This window comes from Tachyglossus aculeatus, chromosome 8, assembly GCF_015852505.1.
Source record: "Tachyglossus aculeatus isolate mTacAcu1 chromosome 8, mTacAcu1.pri, whole genome shotgun sequence".
NCBI classification, from domain to species: domain Eukaryota; kingdom Metazoa; phylum Chordata; class Mammalia; order Monotremata; family Tachyglossidae; genus Tachyglossus; species Tachyglossus aculeatus.
This window is the reverse complement of record NC_052073.1, coordinates 15,627,843-15,649,524: the sequence shown is the minus strand read 5'-3', so window position 1 is coordinate 15,649,524 and position 21,682 is coordinate 15,627,843. Positions and strand designations below refer to the sequence as shown.

At 40.9% G+C, this 21,682-nt stretch overlaps 1 protein-coding gene across 2 annotated transcripts in view; it reads right to left on the bottom strand.

Annotated features, from left to right (window-relative positions):
- Nucleotides 1-4,391: 4,391 nt before the first annotated feature.
- VAPB (VAMP associated protein B and C) overlaps nt 4,392-21,682 on the bottom strand; it is a 31,814-nt gene continuing 14,523 nt past the window's right edge. Inside the window, exons 2-7 of one of the 2 annotated variants that reach the window (XM_038749889.1) lie at nt 16,087-16,239; nt 13,418-13,521; nt 9,667-9,747; nt 8,724-8,900; nt 5,445-5,625; nt 4,392-4,717 (exon numbers count right to left, since the gene is read on the bottom strand). In XM_038749889.1, coding sequence (XP_038605817.1) covers nt 5,467-5,625; nt 8,724-8,900; nt 9,667-9,747; nt 13,418-13,521; nt 16,087-16,239 — 674 coding nt within the window. In that variant the 3' untranslated portion in view covers nt 4,392-4,717; nt 5,445-5,466. Of the gene's footprint in view, nt 5,626-8,723; nt 8,901-9,666; nt 9,748-13,417; nt 13,522-16,086; nt 16,240-21,682 lie in introns of both variants that reach the window. The other variant, XM_038749888.1, reaches the window with a different exon arrangement.

Genomic DNA, 21,682 nt, shown 5'->3' with positions numbered 1-21,682 from the left:
AACCCCAAGCACAAATGCTATGCAACAATTAAGCTCAATTTTACCCAAAATTCAGCATATTTCCATTAAGAAAAAAAAAAACTTGTCCCAAAACCCCAGCAGTCTGATTCCTGTATCATACAACTCAAACTTAAGCATTTGTTTGCTCCAAATCTCTCTAATTCTGAAAAACAACTGATGATTTATACTTCATGATTTTGGTTCTTACTTCACTCTTAGCATGGATGACTTTGTGTGTATATATATATATGTATATATATGCATATATATATATATATATATATATATATATAAAATTCTGGATATCAAAATTCTTCACCTTCCAATGGTCTTAGAAAAATTAGTCGTCTTAGAGGAAGCATGGTGGGTTCACATTTAATCAAGGTCCTATCACAACTACAGCACCCTACTACGCAGTTTGGATGCTCAGATCTTTTTTTTAAATTCAAGCACAGGTAGGCTAAATGAAAGAGTTGAGAGCCAATTCCAGTACAGGAAGCCCCAGTGGCTTCAATAAATATCTTCTTCTGGCAGGCGGCAGCCTGCCACCTAGACCAGTATTTGAATTCAGTCATCATTATACAAACCCCCTCTTCACCCCTGAAGGCAGTTTCAACTTTCTCCTCAAAATTTTTCATTAACAGGATCATAAGCCATTTCGATAAACTTGAAAAGAGCCACCTTTCCAGAGAAGAAGCTGAAAGCACAGCAGTGTATGTAATTCCACCTCCGCATGGAAATGCAGAGCTTGGCGCATGCAGACGGCTGCCAGAACCTTTTTAAAGTTCGATGTGTGTGTATATATATATATACACACACACACATACATATAGCACCTACATACCATGTTCTGGCTTGTTTCTGAGTTGATCTGAAAGGCTACTCAATTCCAAATCATTACCTTCACCTATGACTTCCTAGTTTCACTTTCCTTCTTTTGGATGGAGGCCACGTGGCTAGAGCCCCGGAGAGGGGGGTGGGATTCGGGAACCGAATTCTGCTCCTCTTCTGCCAGGTACCCAAAAGTTGCCGCTGCCAGAAGTCATCCCGCACCACTGCCACAGCACTGGGTGGGTCCCTGGGAGTAATAAAACGGCCCTGGCCAGCATGGGCACCGTTCCCTCTGGGCTGCACAGGTGCACTTGGCATGACCCAGAATTGTTGGCTTGAGAGACCATTCAATTGTATCTTCATTCAATCGTAGTTATTGAGCGCTTACTCTGTGCAAAGCACTGTACTAAGTGCTTGGACCAGTGACCGATCTCCCAGCCACACTCCCATATAGTGCCAGCAACTCAATCCAGGATGCTAGTACAGATATCTCCAATCAATCAATCGTATTTATTGAGCGCTTACTGTGTGCAGTGCACTGTACTAAGCGCTTGGGAAGTCCAAGTTGGCAACAGATAGAGACGGTCCCTACCCAACAGTGGGCTCACAGTCTAGAAGGGGGAGATAGAGAACAAAACAAAACATCTCCAGACAGCACATCCGCTCTTGTGATCTGTCCCAAGATGCTATTAGTTTTGGGGGACTATTTGAGATTTATCCATTTTCCCCCTTGTCTGAGTGTTAAATTCTAGTTATTTAGGCTTCATACGATCTACTGGTACAATCTACTTTTGATTCTATCCATGCTTACTGCTTCTACCAGCAGTTTCAAAGACAAAGGGGATAAATATGCAAAAATCAAAGCACATAAAATGTTACCTGCCTTACATATGACATTAGCTGGCTTTCTTAAAGGAGGGTCTATTAGATAAGCAATATACATAGCCACTGATGTCTTCCTAGCCTGTGACTGAGAGAGCACCCAATTCTCAATTTAGAAATCTCCACAACTTTTATGAACACTGGTTTCTTCTCTCAGTTTCCCAAGCATCTTTATCAAGGGCCAAGTCAAATAAAATTATTCATAGCCTAGTTATTAGTAAGAAAAAGACCATTAGTCCTCTAGTGACATATACTCTCACTATGTGTTTTGGTAGATACTTCCAACAAAACCCACCGCCCATCAGACACCAGAAGAAACACCTGTGCACTTAGCACAGGGGTTGTCAAAAATGCTACCTCCACATTATATGAAAACTGCATGTGCATTGCTTTGGGGAACGAGCAGTGACTTATAATCTAAATGGCAGTGGACCTCTGAGACCTCCTACTCTCTTAGCTCTCATCTCCCCGATTCTCAAATCAAGTAAACGCTTCAGTTTGTCCTCATCACTTCCCACACTGCCTTCTTCCCAAATACCCTCTGTAACTTCTACTCTCACTTCAGCTGATCCCAAACAGGCTCTGTGGCAAGATGACAATTTTGTAGTTTTCTTTAAGGCCAGAAAAGGCACTGACTCTAGGTGGCAGGAATGGAGTGGATATTTTTGAGCAAGAAATTGAGACAATGATTCTACCATGCAGTTGAGAGCTGTCCACAAAAGGTAGTAACTGTGGCTACACAAGTGTCAATTTTTCTACGTTTGTCATGTGGAAAGAAGTGTTGTTATACTTCCCTACACAAGGATAGTGATTACTGACAATACGGCCGCTTCCAAAACAGAGAATGATTGTGGCTCTCCCTCAACACTTCAAATGTATGCTCTCCAGATGATTTATCACATGGGAGAGAAAATTTTCATTTTGCAGTAATTGTAGCCTGACAGAAAACCAGCCCACCTTCCTTAATGAAAACCTCTTAATATCTCTTTGTCCAAGCCTGACCTCCAGAAGAGAAGGCATTTTCACAGGGTGAATATTTTGGAAAAAAGGCTGGTTTTCAAATTACAAACATTCCTCACTCCCTTCAATCTTAGATGTGCTGGAAAACAGTCATTTTCTGTGACTTAGATCCATGTCTGTCTACATGCAACTATGCCTGTGGCACGATCTTATCTGTACCCCTCCTCCACTTCCACTCACCATTTACGTCTTTCCATACAAATGAAAAAGGTAAAAATGCCAAGAGTTGGGGTGGGGTGCTGACAAGAGTGGCATCTTCCCTCCTCTCACACAACCTTCTCCCTTCCGGGCACAACCAAATATATGAAAATATGTCATCTCCCTCTTTCCCTGCAAGCACAAACCCCCTTCTTCACCCATGCCCTTCTCTGGGGAAGGAGGCCTTAGCTGCACCTAAAGGGTGACAAGTGGAAATCTCCGCACTTGACATACCTTTGGTCAGGCCATGCCCCAAACCACCTCTCCCTGCCAAAATGTTGTGTTTGCCTTCCAATTTAGAGTAACCTAGATTTCTTTAATTCGATAAAATCCAAAAGGAAAATTTAATGATGAAAAGGTTGCCCCAATTTAAAGGTAACCCCAGTCATCCCAATATATGAGCAAGTATTAGGACCCACCATTTCACAAGGCACAGCGATCTTGAGGCCATACCACCGTATTTTCCAATGACTGTTACTTCTATAAGATCAGTTTTTCACACAAATGACCTGTGTGCATAAGGAAAAAGCTTCCAGTCAGCCCCATGTGGACTGTGCAATATGATTAGACCCACCCTTTCCTTCAAAAAGGTCAGCTTGCTTTCACATCTAAGCTCTACGTTAACAGGATCAGAAATACTGCCCTTCCATTTCCCAGTTTCAGGTTCTAAGCCTGAGACTCACGATCCAGGTCTGCAACAGGGCATTTAGGTATCAATTCTCTTCAGGTTGGTAGTTTCTGAAACTGAGAATTTTGGCAATTTTAAGTGACTTCTGACTCACCTTTAAGGTTGATGAAAGGACACAACTAGGGCACTTTGTTGCTTATTATTTGTTAAATCTCTATCCACTATAGCTATAACTCTCCAAACATATCTAAGCACTAAGTTAGATATAAGGCAGTGAGATTGGGCATAGTCCCTACCCCACACAAGGTTCACAATCTATTTTACCCCCATTTTACACATGAGGAAACTGAGGCCCCGACAGGTTAAGCAATTTGCCCAAGGTCACATGGGAAGCCAAGGGTGGACCCGGGGCTCAAACTCGGATCTCCCAATTCACAATCCCGTGTCCTTCCTCTGTGCCACACCGCTTCCCAAGGGCACTAGTCTCTTTTAAAAATGTTTCCACTTTACAGCTACTTCATCTTGTGTTAAGGGGTTAGCTCGTTGGAAAACTGGTTCATTCCTTTTCTGAAATGCTCACTGACTTCAGACCCTCTTGGTGAGGTTTAACGATTATGGATAGCTATCTCTAACAGATCAGTCACCCACGATAGACAAAATTTCAGCACTTTAATCATCAGACTCCCACTGCTAGAGCCTACTGAATACAGAGGAAGAAAGCAACATTAGATAGAAATATTTTTCGTTGATGGTGCCCATTTTAAATAGCCTTCCTCTGGCAACAATTTAATTTTGTAAATGCAGCAACTGTGACAAAATAACAAAAGAAAGCTTAATTTGGGAGCTTTATTTCATTTTTTTTCCTTTTTAAGATGCTACATAGTCAAACAGGATTGGTCTTTTACGGCATAGGACTAATAGACTACTAATAATTCCCTGGTTTTCCCCCCACCCCGAGATAGATGCTATTTATTTACATACAAAAACAGTTTCCTGACCGCTGTTTTCCAATGTTCCAATAATCAAAACTTCCACTTTGATGTAGTGCCCAAAAACATCGGGAGGCAGAAGGATCCCATAGCTCTCCAGCAGCAACGCCAGCTTGATTCACCGGCTTTAGAGCAGGTGCCTTATTTATGCGATAGCATTAGTTAGAACCTTGTGACAATAAGGAAACATGAGATGAAATACATTAAATAAGTTAAATATGCATTAAACATCTCCGAGTAACAGTTTAATTCAACTAAACGAACCAACAGCAGTTTAGCTTGGTCCCTTTAAGAGAACAACGCATTGACCTGCATTCCACAGTGTTGTTACGCTAGTCAACATATGCCTCTTCTGATGCCTAGCACATTCAATGCTGCTGCTGCTGCTACATAACAATTCTTTTCAGCTTCTGACTCTATTCATTAAGTTCCAACAAATTGGTAACTTGCACAGAACTGAAGACACGGACAGAAACTTTTAAGTTTATGAGCAGTACGGTGGATTAATATATTTTACAGAAGTTATCGCCCCCTTACTGCTTAGTCTGGGCTCTATCGATCCAAGGGGACCAGCTCCAGCAGTCGAGGAATAATTTCTTGTTTAAAAGAGGTAATCCAGCAACATGTACCAAGGTCTAAAAATGTTTAAAATGACATTTACAATATGCCATTGTAGTATTAATCACAATATTCTTTGTCATTTACTAAAGAGCGTTCTCTTGTTTTCCCAATCATTCACTGTACATTTTAAACTTTCTAGATTATGTTACGTTATATTTGTGCAGGGGGTAATTTAAAGGCAAGACCTGTGAGATGTCATACATTAATTTCTTTTTTAAACATTGTTATGAATAAATTTAATCCCATGATATGGCAGATCCATCAATCCAATTTACCATCTTCTGCATGCAGCTGCCTCTACAAGGCTATCTTCCCTATAATTACACCAACAATAAAGAACAAAACCACCAGAGCCAGTAGCCGGGTGCTGAGGCCTTCCTCCTTCCCAACAGTGGCTGAAGCGGAAACCGGGCTGTTGCTCTGCGCTGGCTTCCTCATCCGCAGCCCATCTTCTTCCTACCGATGGAGGAAAAACACATTTGACAGGAGATCCAAGAGTCTTAAAAATGGGATTACTAGTTTCTAGTAAGTGCATTAGGGCCTTACACATCCATTACCTAGAAGGGACTTACTCTTGCACCCCACCCCCTGCCCTAATCCTACACCAATTTTCACAAGAATGAGTCACGGTAATCCTTTGCTCTTCATGGCTCGACAGACCTCTTGCTTCCTTATCAGAGGGGACCACAGAACAGTGATTTTTAATTAAGCCCTATGGGAAACACAAGTGAGGTTCCTGCAGCAATAAAACCCTAACCCTTATGCTTTCCTTGCTTACTGCAGTTTAGCCATCTGGGCCACGTCCAGGAATGCAATCCAAACATGGATTCATGAAGTCTTGTTGAACTCTGTTTCTCAGTGATGATGGGATTCTTTCTTAGCATCCACAACTGTATCTAAAATTGTGGTATTGCTAAGCACTTATCTGCCCAGCACTGCACTAAAGCTCTGGGGTCAATACAAGCTAATCTCGTCAGACAGAGTCCCTGTCCCACATAGAGTTTGTGGCCTAAGTAGGAGGGAGAATAGGTAATGAATTGCCATTTTACTGATGAGGAAACTGAGGCACTAAGTTAAATGACCTGCCCAAGGTCACAGCAAGCAAAGGGCAGAGACGGGGTTAGAATCCAAGTCCCCTGACTCGCAGGCCTGCGCTCTATCCACTAGACCACACTGCTTCTAAAATAATCTCAAATTAACTTTGTGAGTTATCCAACAGCACCCTGGCCTGCTATTGCCATTTCCTCATACTTAGTTATATACAGGTGAGCCCCAAGGAACTTGTGTAACCTATTCTTTGAAAATCTGGGTATTTTGTGAACCATCATATTGTGAGATACATCTACTTATAGCCTTACGTGTAATATGCTAGTTTCCTGTTCCAGAGCCCTCCCCCAGCCCGGGCACAGTGCCACAGCCCAGGTAGTGCAACCAAAACCTACACAACTTTAAAAAAAAAAAAGTCCACACTGCATTCCCTCCCCACTGCCCCTCTCCCGTTTCCCTGCATTATTACTGGGGATTTTTCTGGCCCTGTATACCCCATGCTCATTCTTACCATTCCTGTATCTCCATCCAGCTCCGCAGTTTTTTTTTTTTGTACAAACCAATGAAGTGTGCAGAACACCCCTCAAGCCATGCACTTTGGCAACTGCCAGCAGGAGAAGGGAAGGAAATTACTATACCAGTGTTCTCCTCCCAGTGGCTGGACACCTGGTACCCAACCCCTTGAGGGAAGGAGGCAGCTCTGTTTGGCCCAGCTGCTCGCTGACTCCGATCATTATCCCCCGGGTCTCCATGAACTCTGCATCTGCCTCCCCTCCCGTCCTCACCCAGAGCTCCAGGGACCCTGCAGCGCTCTCCTGGGTTCCAACCTGGCCCTCACTTGGCTCCCGTGGATCTTATTCCCTAGTGCAGGATCTCCTTGCCGCCCTTCCCTGCTCTCCTTTCCTTTCCCTCCAGGCCTGTCTCCAATGTCCACGCATGCTTGCTTCTGCTGCTTCAAGCCAGCAGGAGCTGGGATCACACAGTGGAGACAGCTCATCAGCAGGGCTTGAGAATTACATGTCACTAACTTTGTAAAAAATTGAGGCAGGGGCAGTTGGAAGGAGAAAAGAGAGGGAAAGGCTGAATTAGACTGGGGAGAGGGGAAATCTGTTCAGTACAGGGCAAAGCATGGGCACAATGGCATGGCGGGAGAGGGGGCAAGGAAACTGATTTTCCAGTAGCAACTGGATAAAATGTCAGGAAGATACAGGGCCACATCTGCAATTAATGCATGGAATAATAATGTTGGTATTTGTTAAGCGCTTACTATGTGCAAAGCACTGTTCTAAGCGCTGGGGTAGATACAAGGTAATCAGGTTGTCCCACGTGGGGCTCACAGTCTTCACCCCCATTTTACAGATGAGGAAACTGAAGCCCAGAGAAGTTAAGTGACTTGCCCAAAGTCACACAGCTGACAAGAGGCAGAGCGGGGATTTGAACTCACGACCTCTGACTCCAAAGCCCGTGCCCTTTCCACCGAGCCACGCTGGAATCTCCAAGTTTTATTTATTATGGCCTCAGAACAGGGGGTACGCCTGTTGTCACAAAGAGGTTCTTCCAAGTGCAAGAAGAGTCGGTAGAAATGGCTTTTAGAAGTTGGTTCTTAAAATTTTAAGGCTTACTAAGAAAAGGTTTTTAACCTACTTCCCAAAGCACAACTATCATCAATACGACCCAAGCACAGGTGATGTTGTATTTCATCCCTAACACACCAAAACTTGAAGTTCTAGTGCTTGATTTCACATTATATTATCCTAACTCTTCTTTCCATAAACACACTGACATCTGTATTCAAAGCACTAGAGTAGGGTATCAGTCAAGTAGGAGAGAATAGAGGTCTACAGTATTCATATAGAAAAAGAGTCTAATAAGCAATGTAAAGACAGTTTATTCATTCAATCGTAGCTTACTATTTCATATGCATTCTAGATAAAATGTCTATCATTAGGCGATTGATTTCAAAAACCTGAACAGCAGGCTATACATTACTTTGGATTGAGACCATTTTTACTTTTTTTCCCCACTGTGGGTGACAGAGAATGAAACACTTTTCTTTGAAAGAGAAAGATTTAAAAAGATGTTTCAGGTACAACTGAAAATGTTTACCAAATGATTTCAGTCTACTCAGCCAAGGATGCAAATTATTATGACTTGGGTAGAAGGAGATAATTATAACTGCTGTTACAAAAGAGGTTTTTCAACATTTCCTGAAGAGGAAGTCTGATGTTCTGACCTCAGCTTCATTAAAAAGAAGAGAAATCCTAGTTGAAAGGCACACTCAGGACTGAAAGACCACTTCAGCATTATCATCATGATTTCTATATAGTTCGGCATGCTACATGTTGCTACATAATAGGTGATAAATAAAATGTCAGTTAAGACAATCAATTCATTAGTATTTCTGACTATTTCTATGTTTTTTTAAATTATGATAAAGTCAAATCATTAACATCTGGACTACCATCTAGAAGGGAATTGAAGGTGTAACACCACAAAAAATTAATTACCTTAAATTGCTTGTTCTCTTCCCGTAACCTCTGAACTTCAACTTGCAGCCTCTTACATTCTTCCATTACTTTCTTAACCTCAGGATCATCCAAAGAGGAACTTATAGATTTAGACATTACAGAAGATTCTGTCTTTGATGTAGTTGTGGATATAATTTTATTTATTTCTACATCATGCTGTTTAAAAAAAAATAAACACAGTACTGGACTATAAGATACTATTTTTTGTGTCTTAGATGAACAGAGCAAAATACCAGATTTATTTTTTGAATAAAATTATCAATTCTCTAGTTGCTGGAGCCCAGAAATTACGGCAAGGACAATGAAATAAGATTAAGATCAACATGGAATCAAATAATCCCTTATTGGAATTTTTATGCCTATGGTAATAGCAGTTCTTTGCATACCCTATTTATCATGAAAAGCTTTATACCTCCTAACTGGCATTCTGAGAAGAACTAAATTTATTTGGGAACTATTCACTGGAGATTTGGGATCTCAACAAACATTGCTGCACATCGCAATAGAAATGTATTATAAAGTATGGCTTTGGTGGCAATGGAACAAATTAGGGAAGCAGGGAGGAAAGAAGGATGAACAATTCCAAGAAACGGAATGGTGATCTCACTTCCCACACGGGGCATACAGCAAGTAGACAACATGTGGGCACTATTACCAGGATTGAACATCTTCAGAACAGCACAGGGCCTTTTTAGACCAAGACAGAACATTTTCAGTCATTTGAGATGCTTTAAGTTTGAATTCTGACTTTGAAAAAAAGCAAGCGGAATCAGAGGCAACGGCTGGTGGTAACTGCATTGTGCGCTCGGGAGGACTGATTTTCCTCCTCCTGGACATGTAAGGCCAAGAATATTACACAAGATCTTCTGGCATATAATTAACCATGTAAATACAGTAAATAATGCCTGTAAAAAATACTTACAGGTTTATCATTCTCTGCTGGTAGTTCAAACACACATCTAAGTTTTGAATCCATAAGATCTTCCGGTTTGGCTTCCTTCCACTAAACATATTCAAAGTTCATCATTAGAAAAATCAAGTTGGTGGGGTAATTGGGTTTCTTCTTAGTGAAATTTTAGAAACACTTCATGCAAAGTTCTGATGTTTATTAAAATAGAAACACAGTTAAATCATGTTTAAAAAACATTGGGTCAAACTGGGGTTATTGGTAAATCCAAGTCTGTTTAGAAAGGCAGTAATTATTTGAAAATGCTATTGAGTGTGGACAATGGAAATTTTAACTTCACTGAGCAGAAAATATGAATTCCCTGTCAGCACTGATTTTTGCAGAATCTCATTCTGTATGAGTCATGCACACCATATGCAAAAATGTACTACTTCAGGAAAAAGAGCAAATTTTGAAATGCTTCTTTCCTATACAAGGGAAGATGATCCAAATTACAGAATTACAGTTAAATATCCTTTCTCACTTAGTCTCTCTCCAATTTCCCTTCATAAACCACCTGAAGTTTTCTTTTCAAAGTAGGGTTGGCTAAATTAAACCGACAAAATGCATACATTCTCAGCTGTATTTTTTTCTAAGGACTAATTGACCATACACGTTGCCATTTGGAAATTTTGTCCTCTAACCATAAAAAAATATATTTTTCTGCAGAAGCGGGATTGAATGAGAAATGATTTGTCTGTTAATATTCTCTAGATGAAATTGGTATTTTACTTTTAGTTGCCTCACTGGGTTGCTTTAAAAAGGTTTCTGCCAAAAGTAACTTATTCTGTATATCCTACCAAATTTCCCCTTTATAGAAAAATGCTATAAGTGCGCTCCCACGCCCCAATAACTTTTTTGCAAACTGAAAACTGTTCCCTTCTCCAAATGTCATGCAGAAATAGGAATAATGCAGTCACTCTAGTTGTCTCTAGGTTATTTAGCTAACCTCCAATAGACAGGTATAAGTATCCTTCTGCTGTACAGAATACCCAATTATCTATATTTTGTCCAATTTTAAAAATTTACCTTTGAATAAGCCACTCCAACCATCCCATTCTTTTGGGGTTGCAATACCATCTGTCACCTTGTTTTTCCATTCTGCAAACTTAGTTCGCCTACTTTAACTGAAACAGGTTAAACTTTGCTTCCCATGCGGTTTTTATGGGGAAAAAGAAAAGATTCTCATGTCAAATAGAATTACTTTGAAAACCTTATGGGATTGTTCACACAGAGCCAATGACCTGGCAGCAACATCCTTCATATTGTAAAATATCTAGGGGAAAGGGGAAGTTCTAAGAGCTTCATCTTGCAGAGATTCTTACCATGGGATCTTTGAATCTAATAAGCTTAGCTAAGAAGGTTATTCAGAACCACTCAAATAGAGAGGTAGTTTTAGATGAGTAAGTTAAAAAAAAAATTGGTAATGCAATATATTTTCTGTCCAGTTTAGAAATATTCATGCAAGAGCATAGTTTTGCCAAAATTTCCAAACACAAACTAGGTGAATGGTCTTTCCCTGCTATAGTGTTATGTTTTCACTTGGCAAAGCAGAAATACAATTTGGCCCAGAATAGACCACCACACCCTAAGGCATGTTTAATGGTTTTGACTTTCAGTAAAATTGAGAAAAAAAGACATTAGCCCAAACCTGATCTATCCTTCTGGCAGTTAGGACCCTGGATGATTTACTAAATTTTGCTTTTGTCCCTTACATCATCAGAATGCTAACTATGTACCAAAAGGATCCACTGGGGAACAGGGAGCAACAGGCTCTATCTATAAAGAAAATATGCATTTTATTTCAAAATGTCCTTATGTCTCACGGTGATTTATCACTAATCCTATTGAGGTAAATGGTTATGCCCTTGTGCCCAATTTCTATTCGACTCCTCCCTGCCCTTACAAAGTAGTTAAATGATCCTGAAAAGACGATGCTTCCATAATTGGGTTTATACACCTCCTAAAAATGTGTGCGGTTCTGTCCCTGGCAACAGGAAAGGGAAAATAGGGAAGGACAGGGAGCCAAAAGCTCGAACTTCTAGGATTTGAGGATAAAAGGCTGGCTGGGCCAGACGGAGGTGAGTGAGTTGGGTGACAAGCTAACCCAGACAGCACAACCTATATCCTGCATAACCCTAGCACTTTCAAGACCCAGATCTGTTTGAGAGAACATGTGTCTTGTAAGAGATTGGGTTGTAGGAAAATCTGGAGTGAAGTGGACGAAGTACAGGTGGTAAGGCCATTTGGGGGCCCTCTGCCCCCTGTGACTACCATTCTGGTGCCAATCACTGAAGCAGGTTGAGGGAATGACCTCCAAAACTGCCAAAGGCCCTGTCCCCACTTTGACAGGACTCAAACTGAATAGCCTGAAAACATGTTGGCTCTCGCACTCCTGACCCTTTCCCAAGCATCAATTCAGTAGCCATCAAAAATGACAGCAGATGTTTGCAGGGGGAAGAGGAAGCACTGAGAAAAACTGCACAGAGAGAAGACAGGGGTGAGCAGGGAAGGGAGAGGAAAAGGGCTGGCAGGGGGTGGGGCAAAAAAAGAGGAGGATGAAGAAAGGGGCTGAGGAAGAATGAAAACCAGCGGGTTGTTTGGGACGGCAAGCAGTAGAGCCTGCCACGACAGTTGGGCCAACTTGGGGACATGGGAAGGAGTGTGGGAGATAAGCAGGAGATACTACATTGTAAGCACGGGCAGGTCCTTACTTCTATTATATGATCCCAAGGCCCTAGTACAGTGCTCTGTAAGCATGATATTGATAATATTGATGAGACAGAGGAAAAAGAGAGGACGAGGAGAACATCAGAGAGGCAGAGCCAAAGAGACAGGGGAAGAGCCAGAGACAGGCGCGCGCGCGCGCACACACACACACACACACACACACACACACACACACACACAGGGGGTGAGAGAGATCATATACAGAAAAACTGGAGAGAAGAGGAAAGACTAGGTAGTGATGAAAGCAGCAGACAAGGTGGAAACAAAACAAAAGGGTGAAATTACTAAAATCATATGAATGTTTCATACACCCTAACATACATACATTCATTCATTCAATCATATCTATTCAGCGCTTACTGTGTGCACAGCACTGTACTAAGCACTTGGGAAGTACAAGTCGGCAACATACAGAAATGGTCCCTACCCAACAACAGGTTCACAGTCTAAAAGGGGGAGACAGACAATAAAACAAAACAAGTAGACAGGTGTCAAAATCATCAGAACTAGAATTAAAGCTATATTCATTCACTCAATCGTATTTATTGAGCGCTTACTGTGTGCCCAGCACTGTACTAAGCGCTTGGGAAGTACAAGTTGGCAACATATAGAGATGGTCCCTACCCAACAACAGGTTCACAGTCTAAAAGGGGGAGACAGACAACAAAACAAAACAAGTAGACAGGCGTCAAAATCATCAGAACTAGAATTAAAGCTATATGCACATCATTAACAAAAATAGTAAATAGGTACAAGCAAAATAGAGTAATGAATCTGTACAAATATATGCAAGTGTTGTGTGGAGGGGAAGGAGGTAGGGCAGGGGGGTGGGGAGGAGGAGGGGAAAAAGGGGGCTCAATCTGGGAAGGCCTCCTGGAGGAGTTCACCTCTCAATAGGCCTTTGAAGGGAGGAAGAGAGCTAGCTTGGTGGATGTGTGGAGGGAGGGCATTCCATGTTTTAAGGTATGTTTAAGTGAAGAACACCTTCAATACTTACTACTGCTTCCATATCTGAGGTGTCAGTCGGCGCAAACATTGATTGAACCATGAACTTGTGTTTACTCTTCTCATTAGGATCATAATCAAAAGGCTGTAACATCACTGAGAAAGAAAAGATTCATTAGGATGGATAATATATCATTTTGTGCAAAACATTAAGATAACGTAAAAAGAGAATGCCAGAGATAATCTGAGGAAAGCAGTAACATAGGAAAGTCAAAGTGCAAGAAAAGAGTTTGGTGAATTTAGCCTTGTCTCCCCCTCTAGCCTTTAAGTTCATTGTGGACATGGAACCTGTGTACCAACTATGTTATACTGTACTCTCTCACACACGGAAAAACTGAAAATTCCTTTCACTTCAAGTGCACTTTGCTGAACTGCTGCATTTGCTACCCCCAGAGCCTGGCTCCTTTTCAACTTCTCACTCTGTTTCACGACCTTCCTGAAGCATCTGTTGGAGTTTCATCCCATTTCTAATTGCTGATCATCTGGCTAATGTCTTCTGTGGGCAACCACCCACTGTCCACATCTATGTCACTTCATTTGAGGTGTAGCTTCAATGTGCTTAAAGTATTTCTTCTGCTACGCTGGTTAGTTTCTCCATTTCAGCACACTACACAACATCTATTTGAGTGCCCTGCTTTCACCTAATCTCCTCCAATTTCCAATTCCAGGAGAGCTGAGAAGCGATGAGCGCTACTTACCATTGGCAGACTGAGTCCTAAGACTTCACTGTGTATGATCCTCATGCCTTTTGATGTTAGGTGTGGCACACAGATGCTATTTACTGAGGAAACTGATCCTAACCTCCACAGCATTTTTGTACAATTCCTTACACCCTTCTGATTTCCCTGTCATCATCATTATCAGCGGTATTTATTCAGCACATACTATGTGCAGAGCTCTGACCCGTTTGTTTTAAAGTCTGTCTTCCTCATTAGACTGCAGGGATCAATCAGGTCTACCAACTATACTGCACTCTCCAGAGTGGCAAGCAATCTGCTACAAGTCAAAACCCATCTGTGCTGGGCAGCAGCAGCATGGGAGAGAATTGAGGGCAAAGACTCAAGTTTACTGCATGGGGAACTGCGCGGAAGGAGGCAATGGTAAACCACTTCTGTATTTTTACCAAGAAAACTCTACGGATAATGCCACATGACAGTTCTAGCCTTTCAATCCTTATCTTATTCTATTCAGAACGTCACTTTTTCCTTTACATAATTCTTAAGTTTGATGCTATTTATCATGAACCTAAAGTTCTTTGATGGGTTTGGGCTCTATTGTATAAGTGGGTCTTCAGTCACAATAATAAAAATAATAATGATAGTGCATTTGTTAAGCACTTACTATATGCCAAGCACTAGGATAGATACAGCGTGGCTTAGTGGAAAGAGCACGGCCTTGGGAGTCAGAGGTCATGGGTTCTAATCCCGGCTCTGCCACTTATCAGCTGTGTGACTTTGGGCAAATCACTTAACTTCTCTGTGCCTCAGTGACCTCATCTGTAAAATGGGGATCAAGACTGTGAGCCTCAAGTGGGACAACCTAATAACCTTGTATCTATCCCAGTGATTAGAACAGTGCTTGGCACATAGTAAGCGCTTAACAAATACCAACATTATTATTATTATACAGGATAATCAGATCAGACATTCCCTATCCTAAATGGGGCTCACGGTCTAAGAGGGAGGGAGAATAGGTACTAAATATGGAAACTGAGGCAAAGAAGTTAGGTAATTTGCCCTAGGTCACACCGCAGGACAGTGACAGAGCCAGGATTAAAATCCATATGGTGGGACTGGGGCAAATATCAGATTTCCAAAGGTCATAGATTGAAGTGCATACATGATGATGCTTCCTACTTTAAAGACAGTATAATTCAATGATGATTACAAAAAATATAAAGCCTGTTATACAGGAAGCACAGTATTTTCAATGAGCTTAGAATTTTACCACTTCACACTTGTATCCGCTGGCAATATGATTTAGAATATTAATGGTTACAACTAAGTAACCATTGCCACCAAAACACAAAACGTTAACAGCTCACCATAAAGTCATTTTCAAAATAATTATCCACTGAAATAATTAACTGATGGATATTTTGGAAGTAGATACATAAAAGTAAAATCTTACACTTTGTGAAATATATGCATTTTCAGATGGAAAGTAGTCCCCTCAAAAATATATATTCTTAAAAACACCCCAAATTTGCCTGCCCTTATGTTTTTACCCTCAGTACAATGAAGTTGCCAATTACAGAAAACTTTAAGGCTAAATTCAATTGACATTTAACTTAGATAAGTAATTATGACTATCCCCTCAGAATTGAAAAATGTGTTAATTCAGTCAGTTCCATGCTATCCTTTAAGGGAATGAAAATAATCAAGTGAATCCAGAAGAGAACTATTTGGGTCGCTGTTTTAATTTTGTCCTATTGAGATGAAAATGTTGTAAACATTAGCAGAGAGGAAAATACGACTGAGTGAATGAACACTGATAACAGAAACAAAAGATGAGCAATAAAAAGATTAAAGATATCAAGTTCTGATTAAGAAAAGTCATATTTTCTTCTTTTTACTCCCACTTCTCCCAGGATAGTTTAAAGAACAGTGAAAAATGAGCCAGCCTCCAAGGTACCAAGCCAACCACTCCTGAGCAACTTACCAGATACATTGATTGATGTTCCTGCTTCAATAATTCCACTGTTCGGTCTTACACAGTATCTACGTGGTGCTGTGGTCTTCACTTTAAAACAAACATTTCTGTCAGTGGGATTGCCAAGCTTCAGGTTCGTAGTGACGACATCTGTGAAAGGGCCTACAAAATGAAACAAAGGACACTGATTCCTAAGCAAAAAAAAATGTTTAAAAAACCTGGGAGAGGCTCAATCACCACCTAGCTGAATTACGTTTTCGTGCTTCCTTCTATGCAAGGCTTGGACTTTCTGCTAGGTTGAGGGCAGGATCGTGGCTAACTTTACTGCACTCTCTCTAGCACTTAGTATAGTGCCATGCACAAAGTATTCAACAATATTTTACCACTGATTGATTTACTGACTTTCCGTAGAAGGGTGAGGAAAAAATACAGGGGATTGGGCCTACTCAGTCTGACCAAAGCAAGACCCTGTTAGCCTGACTCCACAGACAACATCACACTGATAATTAACCATGCCACTGATTCCTAAGGTATGTCTTCACAGATAAAGTCTTCCTCCTCTCCACTCCCCCTCACCCCCTACAACTAATGAAATGAATGAGTCCTAACAGATTCAGCTTTTTGAACTGAATTTCATGTATGTGGTGTCTGTATATTTTTTACCTTCCTATCATACACTCAATGACCTTAATTGTGACGTAGGGAATTGCTCAACTAGTAGGATGACTGAAGGCGCACCATATACACTGTAGCCTGATGGAGGGAATGATGCTCTTTTACACATATCACATATCTAAAGTAAAGCCTTCTAAAGTACCTTTGATTTATTCATTTATTGAGAACTAGCTAAAGTACACCTGAAATAAGAGGGTAGAAAAGATGATAGAGGACTACCTTATAGCTTTCAAAATGGTAAGGGACAGGCATGACCTTACTCTCTAATCCCAGGTCAAACAATTAACTCCTGGGCAGAAGCAAGTGGTAATGCACTTTGAGAAGGTAAAGTTTCAGGAGTCTCTGGAAACATAAGCCCTATGCACCCCAGAGAGAACGTTCCTAAACTCCTAGTGAAGAAAGAAAAAACTCTAACCAGCCTCCACTGTCATCTTCTGCTTTGCTTCAGCACCTTTTAGGGATGAACTACTGAGCCCTGGTGAAAGCAAATGAAATAAGACTCCTCTCACTGAATGGCAATTAAAGTCTGTGACTGTCCCTTGGGGACACAAAACTGCCCTAAGGTCATCCGTGACCTTCCTATTGCCAAATCTGACAGTCTGTACTCCAACCCAATCTGCCTAGATCTCTCAGTTTTGACACTACACAACACCCCTTCTTGAAACATTACCCAACCTTGGCTTCACTAACATGGTCCTCTCCTGGATCACCTCCTATCCCTTTGGCAGTTCTTTCTCCACCTCTTTTGCAGGCCCCTCCTCTGTTTCCTACCCTCCAACAGTGAGGGTCCCTCAAGGCTCAGTTTTAAGTCCCCTTTTATTCTCCATCTATACTCACTCCCATAGAGAACTCATTGGCTCCCATGGCTTCAACTACCATCGTTAGGCACATGATTCCCAGATTTACCTCTCCAGTCCCAACCTGTCTCCTTCTCTCAGTCTCACACTTTCTCCTGCCTTCAGGATATTTCTACCGGGCTGATCCTCTGACACCTCAAACTAAACATGTCTGAAATAGCACCTCTTATCTTTCTACCCAAACCCTGTCGTCCTCTTCCTGTCCCATCACTGTAGACAACACTACTACCGTCCCGGTCTTACAAGCCAGTAACCTTGGCATTCCTCGACTCATCTCTCTCATAAAACCCACATATTCAATCTGTCACCAAATCCTGTAGCTTCTACCCTTTCTATGGTATTTGTTAAGCCTTTACTATTTGCCAGACACTGTACTAAGCGTTGGGGTAGATACAAAGTAATCGGATTGGACACAATGCCTTTCCTACATAGGTCTCTCAGTCCTAATCCCCGTTTTGCAGATGAGGTAACTGAGGCACAGAGAAGTTAAATGACTTGACCAAAATCACACAGCAGACAAATGATGGAGTCGGGGTTAGAACTCAGGGCCTCTGACTCCATCCGAACTGCTACTACTCCTGATCCAAGGACTTATCCTATCCTGCCTTAACTACTGCATTTGCCTCTTCGCTGACCTCCCAGCCTTCTGTCTCTCACCAGACCAGTCAATATTCACTCCGCTATCTAAATAATTTTTCTAAAAAAAAAGTTCGGTCCACTGTCTCGCTTCTGCATCGCCTCTGCACTTGGACCTGTACCCTTCGGGCACCTAGTAATTACGCTACCCTCAGCCCCACTGCATGTATGCAGAAAACCACAATTTATTTATATTAATGATTGTCTTCCCCTTAATACTGGAGCTTGTTGTGGGCAGAGAACATGTCTACCAACTCTGTTGAATTGTTCTCTCCCAAGCACCGAGAGAGTGCACTGCAGAAATAAGCATTCGATACCACTTACTGATTGATTGTCCTTGGTTCAAGAAGTCAATTTTTAACAACCTATAAAGTGGCAGGAAATTTTCTCCTCCTCACCTCCTGGGTCCTTTGCAGACCCAGGTCTACAAAGCAAGACCTTATAAAGTGACCTCAACAAAACTGTGGAACTAGGTTTATCATCCATTAGATCAAAGTTTTTTGATATATAATTAAATCATTTTTAAAAAATTATGTTCCAGTACTGAACCTTCTTGGTATTCCAATACGTTGGAATAACTCAGAGCACATATATAATAAAAATAAGACATTTCTACAAGTAGGCAAAAGTACAGTGATAAAAAGGAGACTTTTGAATCATAAGTAGATAGTGAATTAAATACTAAAAAGTGAAAAGAAATTAAGAACAGGATGAAAGAATTTCAATAGTTCCCAATCCCACCCCACAAATGTAAAACGGAACCACTCAATATTTTGCTATCAATTTCTTTGGCCTAAACTAGACTTTACTTAGAGAAAACTCCACTTAAAAATGGCACTTTACATGTGCAAAATTAAAATACTAATAACAAAGAAGTTAAATGCAAAATATACAAATATTTTTTAAACAAAGAAAGCTTTTTTATGCTATTTCTTAAGCGCTATGTGCCAGGCACTGAACTAAGTCCTGGGGTAGATAGAAGCTAATCAGGTTGGACACAGACCATGTCCCATTTGAGGCTCACAGTATTAATCCCCATTTTATGGAAGAGGTAATTGAGGCTCAGGGGTGACTTGCCCAAGGTCACACAACAGACAAGTGGTGGAGCAGGAATTAGAACCTAGGTCCTTCTGACTCCCATGCCCATGCTCTATCCATTAGGCCTTGCTGCTTACCCGTTTTCACAACACGGAAACTTTTGGAATAAAATGCAAAGGACCATTAAAAATTTTGACTGCTGTTTTCCAGAGTAATTCTAAATGCTCAATTCCATCGTGAAAGGTAATGAACAGGTTCAGAAGATGAAGGGAGGCAGCAAGCTCTAATGGAAAGACCACAGGACAGAGTCCAGAGACCCAGGTTTGAAACCCAGCCCTGCCACTAGCCGACTATATGAACATAGGCAAATCATAACCGCTACGGCACTCAGTTTCTTCACCTGTAAATGAGAATAAGATGGTAGGTGTGCTCCATGTTGGACAAGAACTGTGACCAAGTTCAAAACCTTGAATCTATACTTGGGTTTAGCTTAATAAATGCTAACATTATCATTAAGGGCAACTATAGAACAAATTAAATTTGGGATTGAGAAATTTGGAATGTTCTGTGAAGTTATTTTATTTATACTTTTACACCATTTGAATTACATTCATTTAAAAAATCTAAATAGCTATGCCATATACATACTCTCTCTCTCTCTCTCTCTCTCTCTCTCTCTCTCTCTCTCTCTCTCTCTCTCTCTCTCTGTCTTATTTATGGAGAAATACAAAGATAGCCACTCTTCTACCCTGGTAATGGAGAGATGTACCACAGCCAGTTTACATAACTAAAGCAAGATGTTATTTATGTAACATATTTTTGAAATCATATGGGCTTCAAGTCCCACAAACCCTTTTCATTAAAAAAATTTCACTCTAGATATTTGGCTTTACAAACACACACACACACACACTCTCTCTCTCTCTCTCTCTCTCTCTCTCTCAGGACTAGATGTCATTTTCAATTAAATGGTACATGAAAAAAATAAATACTTCAATAAAAGAGTACCCAAGATTAGGCTAAAGAGGCATCTGCAATTATATGTTAATAGGAATGCTTTACAGATAGGATACAGGAATTATTTTTAATCCAAGAAAAAACCCTCAGTCTCCAAACTGAGTACTTCAGTGATTTATCCAGAATCCACATTAAAATTATGGAGAGGAGGAAATACTCCACATATACTGCTTTGTGGGGGATACATCAAATAAAGAAAACAAATGATTCCGCATGTTTATTTTCACCCTAAGTTTATTCTATTCATATATATTAACTCTGCAAGTGTTTTCATTTTTCCTAAGCACTTCTAGGTCACCCCTCTCAGAGGCACACATGGAGAATTTCCAGCACTCCACTATGGGGCGGAGAGTCAAGCAGAGGCATATCCTTTCCATTCTTGGGGCAGTCGCTAGGAAGTGGAAGACAATCTGCTACAAGTTAAAACTCCCTTGTGCTGGGCAGCAGCAGCACGGGAGAGAGTCGAGGGTAGAAACTCAAGTTTACTGTGTGGAAGGAGGCTAGAGTAAACCACTTCTGCATTTTTACCAAGAAAACTCTATGGATATACTACCAGAACGATTACAGATGGAGTAGGGGGTTCCGGGAGAGATGTGTCCATGGCGTTGCTATGGGTCGGACACGACTCGACAGCATAAGACAACAACAACAACTTGTAGGTCATTTAGCCCATTTCATCCTCATCTTAAGCAGGGCTATTCCCATTTTACAGATGACTTGAATGGAGGCCCGAGAGATTAAATTGTCCATGGTCATGCACGGTAGGCTAGGGGCAGAACTGGAACTAGAACCCAGATCTGACTCTCAGACCTGTACTCTTTTCCCTAGGCCACACTGCCTCCTGTAATATCAATTCTCATCCTGTTTTTTAGAATAACTCATTTCAGAACACTTGTATGTCACAATGCAACCATATCTGTCTTTGGCCATTGGTTGACCAATGAATTTTTAGCCAAACACAATGCTTCCTTGAGATACCTAATTTTACTTTAGCTACATCTTAAAATTGCCCCCCAGCATCCATAATGGATCCTGATGGTCTATTTTGAGGTCTAAAAGATGAGTGCGGAGGAGCAGAAAAGATTTTTGGGAGTGGCAATATCATGCTGCAAATAATTATCAAGAATCCTGATATTATACACCATCCATTTAAGTCTCTGCCTTTCCTAATAGTTTTGTAATCTTCAATCAATATTAAATTCCTACATCATCATCTCAGAAACTGCTTACCAGGTTCCATAAATTCCTAAAATTACTGGAATGATTTATATTGGATGATTTCTGTCCTTTACTGCATCTTTCATTTGACTCTTGTTCAAATGATTCTTAACTGCTTAACATGAATTGCATCGCTTTGATGTGCTTGATTTTATGGATTAGTT